At 53.4% G+C, this 16,188-nt stretch overlaps 4 protein-coding genes across 7 annotated transcripts; 2 read left to right on the forward strand and 2 right to left on the reverse strand.

Annotated features, from left to right (window-relative positions):
- Window positions 1-531: 531 nt before the first annotated feature.
- Window positions 532-2,757, reverse strand: LOC6503734. 3 transcript variants are annotated; one of them, XM_001963805.4, is made up of 3 exons: window positions 2,626-2,757; window positions 1,075-2,564; window positions 532-1,014 (listed from the first exon to the last, which is right to left on the reverse strand). In XM_001963805.4, exons 2-3 carry the CDS (start codon window positions 2,522-2,524, stop codon window positions 533-535), a joined length of 1,932 nt encoding a protein of 643 aa, XP_001963841.2. In that variant the 5' UTR covers window positions 2,525-2,564; window positions 2,626-2,757; the 3' UTR covers window position 532. The 3 variants fall into 3 exon arrangements, with proteins under 3 accessions (XP_001963841.2, XP_032308485.1, XP_032308486.1); XM_032452594.2 differs by having other exon boundaries at window positions 2,622-2,752; XM_032452595.2 differs by having other exon boundaries at window positions 1,075-2,741.
- A 76-nt stretch (window positions 2,758-2,833) lies between these two features.
- On the forward strand, window positions 2,834-4,390 carry LOC6503919 (p21-activated protein kinase-interacting protein 1-like). Its single transcript, XM_001963806.4, has 3 exons — window positions 2,834-3,658; window positions 3,717-3,793; window positions 3,852-4,390. The coding sequence occupies exons 1-3, from the start codon at window positions 2,909-2,911 to the stop codon at window positions 4,351-4,353; spliced, it is 1,329 nt and encodes a 442-aa protein (XP_001963842.1). The 5' UTR covers window positions 2,834-2,908; the 3' UTR covers window positions 4,354-4,390.
- Window positions 4,391-4,493: 103 nt separating this feature from the next.
- Window positions 4,494-10,839, reverse strand: LOC6503733 (histone deacetylase 6). 2 transcript variants are annotated; one of them, XM_001963807.4, is made up of 9 exons: window positions 10,052-10,837; window positions 9,085-9,378; window positions 8,886-9,016; window positions 8,636-8,819; window positions 7,901-8,172; window positions 6,429-7,842; window positions 5,730-6,371; window positions 5,480-5,567; window positions 4,494-5,243 (listed from the first exon to the last, which is right to left on the reverse strand). In XM_001963807.4, exons 1-9 carry the CDS (start codon window positions 10,052-10,054, stop codon window positions 4,855-4,857), a joined length of 3,417 nt encoding a protein of 1,138 aa, XP_001963843.3. In that variant the 5' UTR covers window positions 10,055-10,837; the 3' UTR covers window positions 4,494-4,854. The 2 variants fall into 2 exon arrangements, with proteins under 2 accessions (XP_001963843.3, XP_032308484.1); XM_032452593.2 differs by lacking the exon at window positions 5,480-5,567 and having other exon boundaries at window positions 5,769-6,371; window positions 10,052-10,839.
- Window positions 10,840-11,177: 338 nt separating this feature from the next.
- Window positions 11,178-15,454, forward strand: LOC6503920 (probable ATP-dependent RNA helicase DDX46). Its single transcript, XM_001963808.4, has 6 exons — window positions 11,178-11,414; window positions 11,474-11,809; window positions 11,865-13,023; window positions 13,116-14,116; window positions 14,179-14,720; window positions 14,784-15,454. The coding sequence occupies exons 1-6, from the start codon at window positions 11,398-11,400 to the stop codon at window positions 15,362-15,364; spliced, it is 3,636 nt and encodes a 1,211-aa protein (XP_001963844.3). The 5' UTR covers window positions 11,178-11,397; the 3' UTR covers window positions 15,365-15,454.
- The last annotated feature ends 734 nt before the right edge of the window (window positions 15,455-16,188 follow it).

Below are 16,188 nucleotides of genomic sequence, written 5' to 3' on the forward strand. Positions count from 1 at the left end.
GCTCAATTATTGACAAAGATATGGGCTTCGAAAGAGGTGGTAATCCCCGATCCAGGACATGAAACAGCTAGGACCTGAAAAAGTGATATCTCCACAGCTTCTCAAGATGATCGATTTTTTTTTAACATTTTCCAAATAAAATCCATCATAAAATTTAATAGAAAATGGTTAAAAATTTTGCTTCTCACATTTTAATGCAGAACAATTTTTATTTTTGAATGAATTACAACAGAGTATCCTCTTTAAGGATTGCTCAAATATTGAAAAATATATGAGAGTCGAAAAGGGTCACAATTCCTGATCCAAGGGCGAATAATTTTTGACACATGATACATTAAGTTTAAGCATTCCAGATATGATCTTGTTTTGGAAATTTGGAGGACGGCTATTCATCCTCCGCCTTTAAGGCCATCTAACTTCATGAATCTTTTTTAAATTTGAATTGTGAATGCAGTAACTGACATGGAAAGGTACTAAGTAGTATGGCTATGCCAAATATAAAGAGGCTATGCCAAATATGTAAAGTCTTGGTTTAGTTCTCAGAATTTTGAGCGTTTTGGCGCTTCAGCATGGTTGCGAGGACGTCGCTGGCCAACTGGAGTCTGTGGATATGGGATAGCTTCAACTTGTACCGTTCCACATCTTCGTCGTAATCATAGCCCTGGGTATTTTCGTCCAGGAGCTCTTTCCACGCCAGCAGCTCTTCGCGCAGACTAGCCTCCAACTCGAGGGCCACATTGTCGGGCTCAGTGACATATTCGTTAGTCTCCATAACACTGACATTGCAGTGCAGCAAAAGGAGATCGCGCTTCAGGTGCTGGACCAATAGCTTTAGGCGAGTCTCTGTCTGGGCATAGATGTGCCAGTAGTGGCCGGGGTCGTCGCGTAGGATGAGGATGCCAAACCACTGCAAGTGCGGTTTACGGTTGTAGAAGATGCGCTGGAGGGGGACGGCACTAGTCGGTTCGGAAGTAGAACGAATAGAGGCATCCAAAATATCCGAATCTGGAGAGTCTACGGAGTGCATAGAAATAATTTAAATTGTTTGGAAGAAACAGCGTTGGCACTACTTACTCATTTCCTGGTCCTCTTTTTTATCCTCCACCTCAAACAACTCAAAATTCATCTTTGAAACCAAATGCTCCTCGAAACTCGAACGATCCTGGGCCTCCTGGAATTTCAGCTTCAGAACGCACTGCGCCTCTTTTGTCATAATCACAGTTAGGAAGTCCTGGTGCATAGTTTTTGGCGAAAATTTTGGAGCCAAAGTATCCAGCTTCGAGATGAGTTCAGGTACATCTACGGTGATGAGGTTTATTTGTCGGGACTCAGTGTCTTCGGCATCCCTGGACCTCTTGACATCATATATCGCCATTAACTGCAACATCTTCGCATCAATGAGATCGCCCAAGGATAGACGAACCAGCATTACGGCAGAGCGCTCCGGAGGTAGCAGGCCCTCCTTTGGAACAGGCCGCCACTTAAATCTTCTGCTTTGCTGCTCCTGGCAGGCCCAGAACTGCGCGAGCTGGTCAAAATCCTCTGGTGGCTTTCCATTTGGCTGCACGGGAAGCTCAAAAAGTCTGTGCTGCAGTCTAAAGTCCTTCGGTGGCTCAATCCTGACCAGCGGCTTCAGGTTATAGACAATGTTCATCCTATAGCTGCCGTTTAGATTGATGAGAAGAGTGCCACAGACCAAGTAGTCTCCGTATACCCTCATCCACACCTCCCCAAAACGTTGCACCAACACCTTCTCCTCCTGGAGCAAAGAGCGATGTGCGGCCGAGCCGAACAGCTCCTGATTCTTCCAGAGGGAAAAGTCCTCTTGTGTCTGCTGTCGCATGGCAGCTAGCTCCGCTTCTAGGGAGTTCACCTGCTCAAGCAACTCCTTGAAGTTCTCCATGGTGTTTGATCCACCAGCGGAGGTGCTGGGCTCATCGTTCAGGGCGTCGGTCTGGAAGTCCGTTCGCAGCCTCTTTCCATTTTCAAACTGCAGTTCTACAATAGCCTCATAGGGGATGGGACCGGTGACCATCTTGAAGCTGGACACGGCATCGTGCTCGGCAACCAGTTCGAAGTTCTCACCGTGCTTTTGTGGTCTGTACAGCACCAGGAGCAGCTTCCAGCAGTGGACAAGGACGTATGCCTTTTCGTTCATCCAAATATACTTTCCGAAGGTGATCTGCATCTCTTCGGGAACGTACAGCATTGTGCAGTCAAGATCCTGAGAAGAACCGGCTTCTTCGGATGTGGTTTCCTTTCGCAAGAAGCTGCTAACTGGCCCCTGATAGAGCCTGAGCTCGGTACTTAGGTTTTGCAGTTTGGATTCTCGCAAGTCAATGTAGTGGACCAGCTCCTTACGCCGGTACTCGTACAGCTTCATATCCCTAGACAGCACCAAGGTAGAGTTGGACATCTCCTGGTCGCCAGGAAGCATCAAGTGAAGATTGCCGTAGAAGGCCAGCCTCGCTGGCTGCAGTTGCAGTGCCGGCACGTTTTCCTTCACGAATGGAAGCATTGCCATTTTATTATTTGGGATCCTCAAACTGATATTTATTTCAAATCTGAAATGCAGTAAAATTTTAATTCGAATACACTTTCCCGGCAGCCGAAAATAATACTTTCCGATACTGGGAGCTAAACTAAAAATGTTGTTCCAGCTCTGGGGATCTCGTATGGAATGATCTGCTTGCTCAAGTCTGAGAACGAGACAGTTTGGGACTCAACACTTGATTCAACACCTACTACTTGCTACATATGTATTTTGATTTAGCGAAAGATCGCGCTTATCACTTGCCGATAGCCAGCTGCATTCGATAACAATCGGAACTCTTATCACTGATATCGATAGTTCAACGGTGCACGTGTTGAGCGCATAAACAAATTGAGTTGGACCTGGAAGACAGCTATGCCGCCGGACATCGAGATAATTGTGGGCACTTATGAGGAGTTCCTGCTGGGCTACCAGCTGGTGGCGCCGGAGGACGCCGCGCAGGACAAACGCCAGTTGAAGCAAACGTTTGCAGACAAGTCACACGCCGGTTCCATCAAATCTGTGGCTGTTCAGGGCCCCTGGGTGGCCAGTGGCGGCAGCGACGACCGCATCTTCATCTACGATATGCGGACGCGAAAGCAGGCCCAAATCTTGCTTTCGCACGCTGGCACAGTAAACACCCTGGTCTTCTCCCCGGACCTGACGCACTTGCTCTCGGGCAGCGCCGATGGACACATGATTGCCACGCGCGTGGGCAGCTGGACCACAGAGGGAGACTGGCGTAAGGCGCACGCGGGACAGCCAGTGAGTCACATCAGCTGCCATCCGAGCAGCAAGTTGGCCCTTTCATTGGGCGGAGACCTGGTACTTAACACCTGGAACCTGGTCAAGGGTCGGGTGGCCTACAAGACCAACCTCAAGAGCAAGCGTACGCTGGGGAGCATTCCGGAGTGCCTTTCGTGGTCCACAAACGGAGACTACTTCACCTTGAGCGGGCCTCTGCTCCTGGAGGTCTGGGACATTAAATCCGCCAACGTAGTCAGGCGCGCGAAGACGCCGTCGAAGCCGATCTGTGTCGGCTGGCTGAACGAAGACGACTGCCTGGTGGGCTTGGAAAACGGCAGCATTGCCTGGCTCTCTCTCAAGGATGAAACAGAAGCTGCGGTGGGTGCTGGACTACTTCACGTCTTCAATTGGTTCTAATCTTTTCATTTTCCTGCAGCCAAAAGTGATTTCTGCCCATGAGGCGCGTGTCAAGGACTTGGCCTATTTAAATGGATATCTGGCCACCGTGTCCAGGTAAATTGGTTATTTTATTTGTCTGTACAGCACTGATAAAAGTCTGTTTCAACTGCAGCTCTGGTGAGCTCAAAGTCTGGGAGACCAACGAAGAGAAGCGCGAGCTGGAGGAGATTGCCAGCACAAGCATCGACTGTCGCCCCACCAGCTTGGGACTGCTGGATCTCAGCCAGTTTGGAAACGCACGTCCTCAGGAGCAGCGCATCAAGGTGGAGGCCAAGCCCAAGGGGCAGGCTGGGAGCAGCGAAGCCGCCAAGCCAGCAGCTCCCCGAGGATTCGTGACCATAGAGTATGAGCAGGACGAGCAGCAGGAAACAAAAGTCGCAGCCACTCACAAAAGTAAAAATAAGCAGAAACAACAGAAGCAGAAGCCGAAGCAGCCGGCACCACAGGAATCCTCTGAAGAAACCGACTCGGAGGAGGAAGAGGACGACAGCGATGATTCCTTCGAGGACAGTGATGCCTCCAGCGCCGAGGAAACCAGAAAGAGGAGGCCGCAGAAAAGGAAGCAGCCCCACGCGTCCTTCTCCTCGAAGCGGAAGCAGACCAAAAAGAAATAAATACCACTTAGTACTCCAATAAACTTAAAGAAACGTAGTGGATATATTTTTCAACTGATCCCGCTGACTGGGTGCGGTGAACTTGGTCCCGAGGTTCTTCGCACTTCTCTAATGACTAATGGACTTCCGGGTAGTAATCGTACTCTAAAACACTCGAAATCTTTATTAGATAATCGTTAGTTAATAACATTAACAATTTATATGTACTTGTATACATTAGCAGAGCCAGCTGAGGGCTCCCAAGTGAACGTTAGTTTCTTATATTTGTCTATTTAATAGGGGACGGGATTGGGCTGGATGGGGGATGGATGGAGTCGGAGGCGGGGCTCTAGCTGGGGAAGGGCGCCATTAGTGGGCCAGGAAGTAGTGCAGCAGGCTTAGGTAAATACGCTCAACAATTGGCCAGAGGTGCTCGGCCAGGAACTGGAGCAGATGTCTGAGCGGAGGACAGAGCGTGCATATGTAGTCCGTGATCCCGTCCAGCACGCGTATAGCCAAGGGTCAGTTGTTTTGGTTGCGCTCCAGCTGGATGCAGATGTTGCTGCAGCCTGCGGCGCTATCGTCCTCATCCCTCCCGTCAGCCCCAATTGGATAGCATCCGTCGGCGCGCTGGGGACACACGTGCGTCCAGGCCATCGGTTCGCGGAACTTGTCCAGGTGAGCAGCATTGAGGAAGGCGTAGAGGCGGGGATGGTCGATGTAGGAGGAGCAGGCGTAGCACCAAACGGAGAAGTCGCGCAGGCTCATGGCCAAGGGATGCTCGCTCTCGAGGCAGTGCATCTGCATGTGCTCGTTCACATAGCGACCGCAGGCCACCGTCCGACAGCTGAGGCACATCCAGTTCTCCTCGCTCGACTCGCACTGGCTGCACGCCGCCCCCGTATTTATTGCTGTTGGAAAGCCAAACAAATGTGGATTAGATTCTTATTGGAATGTGTAGGATTGGGGAGCGGAACACATAGTTTCAAGAAGCATTTTAAGCAGGAAATTAAACAAACACGTAACACAACTCATGTCCGTGCCTGGAACAAAAATAAACTCAAAAGACGCCCAGCAACCTGAACGTTTCAAAAAGCAAAGTCAGATCGAGAGGAAGAGCCACTACTGGACATGGACGTGGGCTTACATGGGGGCACCTCCTCGGGTCGCAGGAGGCTCAAGTGGGGGCACGTCTTCAGCGGATACACAGCAAACATCTCGTTGTTCTCAAGGGCCTGCTCGTCGTCGGAATCCCGCCAGCGGATGCGAGGGAGATGGATGGATGATGTGCCGAAATGAGTGAGACGGGTGCATGGACAAGCACGGGAACAGAGAGAGTAGAAAGATTAGGACGGGGCTCGATGGGAATGGTGTGCTAGTGCTAGTGTCTCTCGTACCTCCTTGTTCTCCTGCAGATACTCGGTGAGCGTTTTTACCTTGACTTTGGGCTTGCTGCCGCTGGGCCGCTCCTCGCCGCAGTCTGGCCGATCGCCGCCGGGACCGCCCGGGGCGGCCTCTGGGATCTGATCACTCGAGATATTCAACTGCCGCAGGGAAGCAGTAAGAAAATCCTCGTTGTTGTTCTCGCCCACCAGTGGATCGAAGTCGCGCGGCAGCCGGCGGCCGGCGAACTCCAGCGACTGCCAGTGCGCCCGCTGGACCTCCAAGCAGGCCTGCAGTGTTTCGATGCAGCTCTGGTAGGCCACCGTGGCTGGTTTTTGGAGCGATGCGGCTCCCAGCTGCGGAGTCGGCACTGGGTCGCCCAGCAGCGTCTTGGTGCACATGGTCATCGCGTACGAAATGGAGTTCACGTTGTAGCCCCCTTCCAGGCACACGACGATCTTCCCGCCAGCCAGCGCTGAGAGCCAGTGGGTGAGCATGCCGTAGCCCTCGGGCGTCACCTTGCAGCCGCCCAAGGGGTCGCCAATGGCGGCATCGAATCCGGCGGAGACCAACACCAGTTGTGGGTTGAACTCGTAGGCAATGGGCATTATCACTTGCTGGAAGGCCAGTGCGTACTCCAAGTCCCCCATGCCCTTCTGCAATATCGAATAGAACCGTGAGAGAGAGGAATTCCCAACGGGAACAGTGCTTACCTTGTTCCAGGGAATGTTTACGTTGAAGCCTCTACCGGCACCCTTGCCCACGACGTCGAAGTTTCCATCCGGACCCTTGGGGAAGAAGGCGCCGTGTTCGTAGCGATGCACACTCACGTACAGGACCTTTGGGTTGGACTCGAAAATGTGCTGCGTCCCGTTTCCATGATGGACGTCCCAATCGACGATGAGGACGCGCTGTAGTCCGTAGTCGCGAATAGCATACTGAGCGGCAATGGCCACGTTGTTGAAGATGCAGAATCCATGCGGCTGATCCGGTTCGGCGTGGTGGCCGGGAGGCCGTACGTTGCAGATGCCACTCCGGGACTCGCCGCGCAGCACACTGTCCACCGCCTGGAGCACTGACCCGGCGGCTAGGGTGGCGCAGTCAAAGGTCCGCGGGTGCAGATAGACCGAATTATAGGTGGAGCCCAGCTGGTGCAACTCCTCCGGGTCGCGTCCCAAGAGACGGCGCACCGAGTTCACATGCGAACGCGTGTGGGCGAGACAAATTTCGTCTGTAGTGGCCGCCCGGGCTGAGAGCTGCTTCATCCGCTCCAGCAGGGCGTACTCCTTGTGCATCTGGTGGATGCTCTGGATGCGAAAGGGTTGCTCCGGGTGCCCGCCATCGTGCAGGTTGCAGTGCTGCAGCATCTGAGTATCGTAGGCGTAGCAAACGCGAACTGGCGGCACCGACAGCTTCGTTTCTGCGCGGAGCACTTGCAAACGGGCCGAGTTGCTGGCTATTTTCTCGGCTGGCAGTGGAATTGCTGTGTCCCGTGTGGGGTAGCGCTCGACCGGGGGCGGTCCTCCGATCCAAATGCGCCTAACCCGGTGCAGATCCTTGGGCTGCACTGCGTCCGTTGCCATGAGCTCGTCTGCTTCGTAGGTTTTCTGGATCTGCAGGCACCGCCAATGCGGTCTGTGGGCACAAATGCAATTGAGGAGGGCGTCGGCCAGTTCCTGGCGCGGCAGGGCCAGCTCCTCGACCAGCGGCGGGCAGGGGTCGCCGAGAAGCGACCGCAGGGTGAGAGCAGCACCCTCGGCCAGCGAGTCCAAGCAGTAGCCGCCTTCCAGGACCACAGCCACCTTCGAGTCGGCTAGACGCAGGAGCGGATTCAATAAATGCGGATAGCAGGCTGGCGTCACTTCCATCTCCCCCTCCGGGCAACCCAACGCGGCGTCGTAGCCAGCGGAAACCATGATCAGCTCCGGCTGGAACTCCAGGGCCACCGGCAGGAGCAGTTGCTGGAAGATGGCCAGGTAGTCGCCGTTCGTCATTCCAGTGCTGTTCAAGGGCACGTTGAAGGTGTAGCCAGTGCCGGGGCCCGAGCCAATGGCGTGGTAATCCGACTCGTGAAGATGCGGCCAGAAGCTGCCGTACTCGAAGCGATGGATGGAGAAATACAACACCCTGGAAAGAGAATAATATATAACTCTGCGGTAGGGCCTCGACAAACGTGTTCACTTGCCTCGGATCGTTATAGAAGAAGCGCTGCGTTCCCTGACCGTGGTGGACATCGTAGTCGATAATCAGGATGCGCTGCAGCTTGTGGACATCCAGGGCATGCTGGGCCGCCAAGGCCACGTTGTTGAAGAAGCAGTAGCCATTGAACTCGGCCTTCATGGCGTGGTGGCCGGGCGGCCGGATGATGGCCATGCCATTCTGGGCGCTCCCAGCAATCAGCTGGTCCACCAGCTCGATGGTGGAGCCAGTGGCCAGCAGAGATAGCTCAAAAGTGGACTGCGGGGGAGAAGGGAAGGCGGAAGGTTATCGGGGTTCTGAACGCAATCTTGTTGGAGCTCCCAGAGCAGTAAATCGTATCGTACATGAGCCTATAATATATGCCCGTCGAGGCATTTGAGACAATTTACAGTCCGTGTCGATCGTGCTGAGTGATTTACATTGAAAGGGATTCGGATGGAAGGGCAACGTGACTGGGAATCATGAAGCTGCATTGAAACTGGACTTCGAAATTTGAATTCGATTTAAATACAATGAAGATTGGCGTCCAGAAAGGCAACCAAGCTAACCATAACTATTCATAGGCGAATGGCACGGACTGTACGGCCTGGTACCCCCATGCAGCTAATCTAATCTGTTTCAATTTGCAATCTGTTTCCCAGCCTAATCTTCCCGGGCACTCAAGCGCAGCAAACACAGGCTATCTGGGCTAGTCAAGATGGTCCAATGGACTGCCTCTCACCGGATGTATGTAGATGGAATCGTAGCGGGAGCTTAGCTCCTCCATGCGATCGTCGTCGCGGATCCCGGAGGTCGCCTTCAGCCGGTCGAAGTGCTCCTCGGTGTGTAGGCGCAGGACCTCCGCCTTGGTGGCTGCCCGGGATGGCAGCTGCAGACAGCGGTCCGCCAGGTTCAGCTCCCGGCAACTGATGTGAAAGAAAAATATTACAACGAACTTCAAGGACATGCTTCTTCAAGGACATGAAACTCACCGCTCCAAGACGCGTGTAAAGCGTTCAGGACATTCGTAGTGCTCCTTGTCCCACAGGCAGCAGTGCTGGCTCATGGACTCGTCATAGATGAGGGCCGTGGGTCTCCGGACCAGGCCCTTGGCATTGACTGCCTGCGGAAGGGGCATAGATCGGATTAGCCTCGGCCAAGTCCTGGGCGCAAGGTCCTGGGCGTACTTACGTTCTGGAATATATCGGTGACACACTCCTGGGTGGCCATGGCGTTGTTCTGGCTCTTCAGCAAATTGCGCGCGCGACGTTTCGCCTCCAAGAGCGCTGCGCTCGGTTTGTTCGACTTTCGCGAATCTCCGCCGCTGGGGCCGCCGCTGCCGCCACCGGCTGCGCTGCCGATCACTCCCGCCGCAGTTGCGGCCGACGTCGTGCCGCCACCTGTAGAAGTCTTCGTTTTGTTGACCATGGCGCGGGTCTGGATCTTCGCCTGCTGGGCGCTGCGTCGCGTGACGATGGGCGGGCTCTGTGTATGTACGTAAATATGTATATGGAAGGTATATGATGCGGAATGCAAATGCAGTGGAGTGGATTGGAGAGGGCTTCTGGACGCTAGCCTTTGTCAGAATAGTATACTAATCACAACCTGAATTTACTTAAAACTGACTTGACTGCAAGTCACAAATACACTACACTAGACGTTCGGAACTCATGGCACTTTTCGATCGGAGATTACGACCCGGGTGACATACTTTCGATCCCCGGAGCGCCCAAGATTCGATTGCGCCATGAACCCAGTGCAATTGGGTCATCCACACGAAGCACCATGGAACAGTTCAAGTACTCCGCTCATTGTTCCATTTATTCCAACTTCTTCTGATAGGATCTACATGTATGTACATACATATATGGGATTTCGTCATACCTTACTCCTAGAGCACAAACGGGGGACAGCTACTGCTGAATGCGTTTCTTCGGGAGCTCTGAAGTCAGTCTAAGCCACCGAGGGCGAAGCCATCTGCTGGCCACGAAGCTTGGACGGAAACTGGCAACGGCGCCAGTGGAACATGGCCAGCGAGACCGTGGATGCAGGCTTGTGTACATGTGTGTGCATGGGTGTGTGCGTGGGAGCTGCGGCCCAGCCGCATTTGGTCAGAGCCACTTCGATCCACTCCAAAGCCGAAAAGGCGGCAACTTACCATGTTGTTGTTGCTGCCGAATCACTGAGTTGCTATGAAACTGGAAGCTGGTTCCGCTGTTAAGACCAAAGCTGGAGGATTAGACGGCGGCGACGCGGGGTCTGATTCACAGCTGGGTGGGCGTCAGGCGTCGGGCGTCGGGCGTGGAGCGTGGGGTGTCGTGCGCCCGTGCGGTAATACTTTCTAGGCCTATGACCACCGCTCCTGGCAGTTATCGATTCGAACCACACACTTCTCTTATAATTAGCTGGCTATAAATTATGCCTGATTTGTAGCCTTCTCCCTTGCACGCTCAATACTCGTCTAGCTCCCCTCGGGTGCGCGTGTGTGTGTGGCTGTGTTTCTGCTTCAGTTGCTCAGCTCTTGGTTGTTTTGTGGCTGCAATGCAAAACACTGGCTGCCGAGCCTACACTGAGTAACAAATAACACAATATGCGTAAGCGGAGGGGTTCTACTCAGTCCGATTCCGATTTTTCCTTCTCCGATGTCGCTTGTCTTCTGCACCCACTCCCGTTTTACAGTTTACAGTTGCATTCGTTGCAGCGGAGATTGCAAGAAGATGCAGCCAGCAGCAGTAGGAGCCACGGGAAACGCAAGAGATGTAGAGCCTCGACCAGAACCTGAACCAGAAATCGCACACACACACGGCGCACTCTCTCACCGCGGGGGCAGGGAATTGGGGCCAATGAGAGGTGGAGCAAGAACCAATGATGCGAGGGCGGAGCGGTGGGAAGGCGGCAAATCGAATGTTTGTGTGTGTTCTTCTTCTTGCCGTTTACATGGAAACAGCTGCTCCGTCGATAGGCATTACTTGTTGAATAATCGTACACTCGATACATCTATCATCATTTAAAAATTAATTTAAAACATTCAACTATTCTGCATTGTAATGGCACGGATGATGTTTCTCAATCTTATACCAGTTTCCTGTAGAATTCCAAGAACCTGTCTTAAAGTACATAAATGATATATATACTGGATAAATATGTTCGGTTGCAAAGCCCTTTGTAATGCCTAAAGATTAAAAAATGGAAGAATATTAAACCAAAGTGCACAAACCAATATGGACCTTCTAAACACGAATACTATGTTTTGAAATTTTGAATTTTGTAACGGTCGCACCCACACATAATGTATCGATATATATGGAACATTACTATCGATATACCGTGGCGCATGCTACCCTGGAATAATGGATGCCGGATTTTCGACCGAAAACTAAGGAATTTCCAGCAAGAACTGTATTGTGCTGTTTAAGTTATTTACTAACTGAAACCAGGTCGCAGCGCAGTCTTTGACGTAGCTCTTCATTCGAGCCGGAACGCAGGAAATCCCATCCGAGCACAATGTCTAAGAGTTCCGGGTGAGTTTTGACTATTCCGGCTTTTTGGGGTTACCACTAACCACATCTCTCATTCACAGGCGCGACCGCGACAGGGAAAGGGATAGGGACCGGGACAGAGATAGAGACCGGGATCGGGACAGGGATAGGGACCGAGAACGGGAGAGAGATAGGGAGAGGGACCGAGACCGGGACCGCGACCGCGACCGTGACCGTGATAGCCACCACGACAGTCGGAGCCGCGACTATGATATGTCCAAGTCCCGCAATGGAGGCGGTGGTGGAGCAGGCGGCGGCGGGAGCTTCCGTGGCGGCCGTGATGATAGAAAACGGACCAAGGATTTGTCCAGCGACCGCGGCAGGCGGGATGATAAACGCAGGAAGCGTTCAAGATCTAAAGACTATGAAAAGGAAAAGTAGGTAATAATCTTTAGGGTTCTGCAATTAATACTTATTTACCCATCTTTCCAGACGCTTAGATAAGGAGCGGGAACGCGACAGGGATCGCGAAAGACAGCGGGAAAAAGACCGCGAGCGGGAGAAGGAACGCGAGCGAGAGAAGGACCGCGAGCGGGATCGTCAACGGGACAGGGATTCGGACAGTCGACGACCCGCTGCCTCTGCTCCGGTAGTGATCCCCGTGCCTTCAAGCTCCTCGGACGAGGAGGTCGAGGAGATCGATAAGGAGGAGCAACAGCGCCGTCTGGAGCAAGAGATGATTAAGAGACGCGAGCGTATCGAACGCTGGCGCGCAGAACGCAAGAGGGACACTAAGCCGGCGACGGTGGCCCCCACCGTAGTTAAATCCGCCAAAAAGTGGAGCCTAGAAGACGAATCCGAAGAGGACGACAGCAATCATGCCCCAACACAGGACAGTAGCAAAAAGGACACGGAACCGGACTCGCCGCCTTCCAAGTTTCACAGCATTCGTAAGCGTCATGATGACGACGTCGTAGAGCCGAAGTTCTCGCCGGTGAAGCGGCCCAAGTTCGGCGCCAAGCTGGGCATGGGGCTGGCCAAGACCGAGGCTGAGATTAAAAAGGAAGCGGAGGAGCAGAAGGAAGTCAAGACGGAGGAGAAACCAGCTGAGTCCGTCCCCAAAGCCGAAGTCAAGGAGGAGGTGAAAACGGAGGAGAAGGTCAATGAGGAAGTGGCAATCAAAGCGGAGCCACCGCCAGAGCCGAAGCAAGAACGGGAGCCCTCTCCAGAAGATGACATAGACCCGTTAGATGCCTATATGCAAGAGGTTAACAACGAGATGCGAAGGGTCAATAACTTTGTCAATCCGAGCTCAAAAGCACAGGGTGTGATGATTCTCACCGGCGTGGCCAAGAAGAAGTCTGCGGCCGTGAAAAAGGGCGAGCTTATTGAACAGAACATGGACAGCCTGGAGTACTCCAGCGAGGATGAGCTGGAGGACATCCGCGACACGGCCAACAACCTGGCGATGAAGCACCGCAAGGAGCTGGCCAAGATTGATCATTCCTCCGTGAGCTATGCCCCCTTCCGCAAGAACTTCTACGTCGAGGTGCCGGAACTGAGTCGCATGACGGCCGCCGAAGTGGAGAAGTACCGCAGCGAACTGGAGGGCGTCCAGGTGAAAGGAAAGGGCTGTCCCAAGCCCATCAAGGTGAGTCCTTGGACTTGGTTTCAGTTTAAGACAACTTATGAGTTTCCTTTTCGTTTGAAAAACCTAACCAATCACAATAATGTGTCTTCCAGACGTGGGCGCAGTGCGGCGTCAGCAAAAAGGAAATGGACGTGCTCCGCCGGCTGGGCTTCGAGAAGCCGACGCCGATCCAGTGCCAGGCCATTCCGGCCATCATGTCCGGACGGGATCTGATAGGTATTGCTAAAACCGGCAGTGGCAAGACGTTGGCATTCATTCTACCAATGTTTAGGCACATCCTGGACCAGCCGAGCCTAGAGGATGGGGACGGCGCTATCGCGATCATAATGGCGCCCACCCGCGAGCTCTGCATGCAGATTGGAAAGGACATCCGTAAGTTCAGCAAGTCGTTGGGTCTGAGGCCTGTCTGTGTCTACGGCGGCACCGGCATCTCCGAGCAAATAGCCGAGCTGAAGCGCGGCTCAGAGATCATTGTGTGCACGCCCGGTCGCATGATCGACATGCTCGCCGCGAACTCCGGCAGGGTCACGAACCTGCGGCGGGTCACGTACGTAGTCTTGGACGAGGCGGATCGCATGTTTGATATGGGTTTCGAGCCACAGGTGATGCGCATCATCGACAACGTGCGTCCGGACCGGCAGACCGTGATGTTCAGTGCTACCTTTCCGCGCCAAATGGAGGCTCTTGCGCGCCGCATCCTCAAGAAGCCCATCGAGGTGATCGTGGGCGGTCGTTCCGTGGTCTGCAAGGACGTCGAGCAGCATGTGGTAATCCTCAACGACGACGCTAAGTTCTTCAAGCTATTGGAGCTGCTCGGCATTTACCAGGAAGCGGGCAGCATCATTGTTTTCGTGGACAAGCAGGAGAACGCGGACATACTGCTGCGCGACCTCATGAAGGCCTCGTATCCTTGCATGTCGCTCCACGGCGGTATAGACCAGTTCGACCGCGATTCCACCATCATCGACTTCAAGTCGGGCAAGGTGAGGCTGCTGATTGCCACCTCGGTAGCTGCCCGGGGTTTGGACGTCAAGGATCTCATTCTGGTGGTCAACTACGATGTTCCTAACCACTACGAGGATTACGTGCACAGGTGAGTCCACCTCCCAACGCAGAAAACTGTTCCAGGCCTTACGATTCCAATCTCTCCCACAGATGTGGACGCACAGGCAGGGCAGGCAAAAAGGGTCAGGCTTTCACGTTCATTACTCCGGAACAGTCGCGCTACGCCGGCGACATTATCCGGGCCCTGGACCTTTCGGGCACGCTGATACCAGCCGAACTGCAGACCCTGTGGACGGAGTACAAGACTGCCCAGGAGGCCGAGGGAAAGACTGTGCACACAGGTGGCGGCTTCAGCGGCAAGGGCTTCAAGTTCGACGAGCAGGAGTTCAATGCCGTCAAGGAGAGTAAGAAGCTGCAGAAGGCCGCCCTGGGACTAGCGGACTCCGACGACGAGGAGGACATTGAGCAGGACATTGACCAGCAGATCGAGCAGATATTTGCGGCCAAGCGGACAGTGAAGGACACATCGGCTACGGCGACGGCTGCGGCGGCGGCGGCTGCTGCGGCAGCTGCAGCAGCGGCGGCATCCGGAGGCAATCCTGCCCTGGCCTCGGCGGCGGCTCAAGCGGCGGCTGTGGCCGCTGCTGCCAATCTGGCTATTGTGGCCGCCAACGCCACAGCTGCATCGGCTGGTGAGTTTCTAATCTCAGACTTTACCCATAAACTGTAAGTGACTTTTTAACCATCTTTTGCAGCTGCAGGAGCGCTCAGTTCGGACAAGCTGGAGCTGGCCAAGCGACTGGCCTCCAAGATCAACAGCACCAAGAACCTGGACACAAAGGTCAATGCCGTCAGCGTGGAGCCCATGCTCAAGCCTCAGCACGTGCCCGGCGGCGTTCCTCCGCTCCTGACCGCCCGAACGGTGGCCGAGCAAATGGCCGCCAAGCTGAACAACAAGCTTAACTACCAGCCGAAGGAGGACGAGGACGGGCTGGTCAGCATCGCGGGCGTCAACAGCAACTCGTTCACCAAGTACGAGGAGGAGCTGGAGATCAACGACTTCCCGCAGCAGGCGCGGTGGAAGGTGACCTCCAAGGAGGCCCTCGCCCAGATCTCGGAGTACTCGGAGGCGGGCCTGACGGTGAGAGGAACGTACGTGCCGCAGGGCAAGAACCCGCCGGATGGCGAGCGGAAGCTCTACCTGGCCATCGAGAGCTGCAGCGAGCTGGCGGTGCAGAAGGCCAAGCGCGAGATTACGCGGCTCATCAAGGAGGAGCTGCTGAAGCTGAGTTCCGCTCACCACGTCTTCAACAAGGGACGCTACAAGGTGGTCTAGTCCTGTTCCTTGTGGAGATCAGCTATACTTTACCGGAGGGTGGGCGTCGAACGGAGAGAGAGTAAACCCAATAAACATACGTGTTGGAGACATGCAGTGGCTTTTATTTCCGCCCCCAGGGGAGGAGGGTGGTGGAGTGGTGGAGTGGTGGAGTGGTGGTGCCGCCAGAGTGGACTGAAACGCCAGAGTGTTTGTATTTTTGCCGCTTGTCTTGCTGCGCTTTTATTGTTACTTATATTTCTCCGCCAGCACTCGAGCGCCGCAATCAATTGATTTTCATGCTACAGTATTTCTTGTGTCTAGAAACTACTAAAATTAAATTTAAATGTAGTTATGAGCTTGGGCATGTCCTTTATCAATGTTAGTTGTATTATAATTTTTTATACTATTATTATGCGCTTCTCGTTCTGCGTTCTGCGGTCTGCGTTCTGCGGGTCTGTTCGTTCGAAAAAAATGATCGTGTGTGTCGTCCAGGAGCTACCCCCTAATTTGTCGGCAATACAAAACTATGTGTGTGTTATTATGTTAGCTTGCTCCGCCGCTCGCAGTTTGTTAAAATTATTATTGAATTTTGTTCGGCGCCTGTCCTGGTTAGGTCTTCCTCGGCCTTCACTCTACGCATTCAAAGTCATTCACACTCGCTCTACATTATGTATATATATGTGTATATATATCCTCGCATCCTAGCGTCCTCTGACGCAAGGCTCCTTTCTGTTATGTACAATTCTAGTTAAGACTATTAATGTGCTAAATTATACAAAAAACACAAAAAAATTGTATGTATAGTATATAATTTTTTTAAAATTCTCCATATATATATACTA

Source organism: Drosophila ananassae, chromosome XL (genome assembly GCF_017639315.1).
Source record: "Drosophila ananassae strain 14024-0371.13 chromosome XL, ASM1763931v2, whole genome shotgun sequence".
Lineage (NCBI taxonomy): Eukaryota > Metazoa > Arthropoda > Insecta > Diptera > Drosophilidae > Drosophila > Drosophila ananassae.

Excerpts from the sequence above, each read along its gene's own strand:
- LOC6503734 (XM_001963805.4), bottom strand. The coding sequence starts at position 2,524 with ATGGCAATGCTTCCATTCGTGAAGGAAAACGTGCCGGCACTGCAACTG. Across the intron at positions 1,015-1,074 it reads AAAAGAGGACCAGGAAATGA|ACTCTCCAGATTCGGATATT; the intron begins GTAAGTAGTGCC and ends TGCACTCCGTAG.
- LOC6503919 (XM_001963806.4), top strand. The coding sequence starts at position 2,909 with ATGCCGCCGGACATCGAGATAATTGTGGGCACTTATGAGGAGTTCCTG. Across the intron at positions 3,659-3,716 it reads AGGATGAAACAGAAGCTGCG|CCAAAAGTGATTTCTGCCCA; the intron begins GTGGGTGCTGGA and ends ATTTTCCTGCAG. Across the intron at positions 3,794-3,851 it reads TATCTGGCCACCGTGTCCAG|CTCTGGTGAGCTCAAAGTCT; the intron begins GTAAATTGGTTA and ends TTTCAACTGCAG.
- LOC6503733 (XM_001963807.4), bottom strand. Across the intron at positions 8,820-8,885 it reads TTTACACGCGTCTTGGAGCG|TTGCCGGGAGCTGAACCTGG; the intron begins GTGAGTTTCATG and ends CTTTCACATCAG. Across the intron at positions 6,372-6,428 it reads TAAACATTCCCTGGAACAAG|AAGGGCATGGGGGACTTGGA; the intron begins GTAAGCACTGTT and ends TCGATATTGCAG.
- LOC6503920 (XM_001963808.4), top strand. Across the intron at positions 13,024-13,115 it reads GCTGTCCCAAGCCCATCAAG|ACGTGGGCGCAGTGCGGCGT; the intron begins GTGAGTCCTTGG and ends TGTGTCTTCCAG. Across the intron at positions 14,117-14,178 it reads TACGAGGATTACGTGCACAG|ATGTGGACGCACAGGCAGGG; the intron begins GTGAGTCCACCT and ends TCTCTCCCACAG.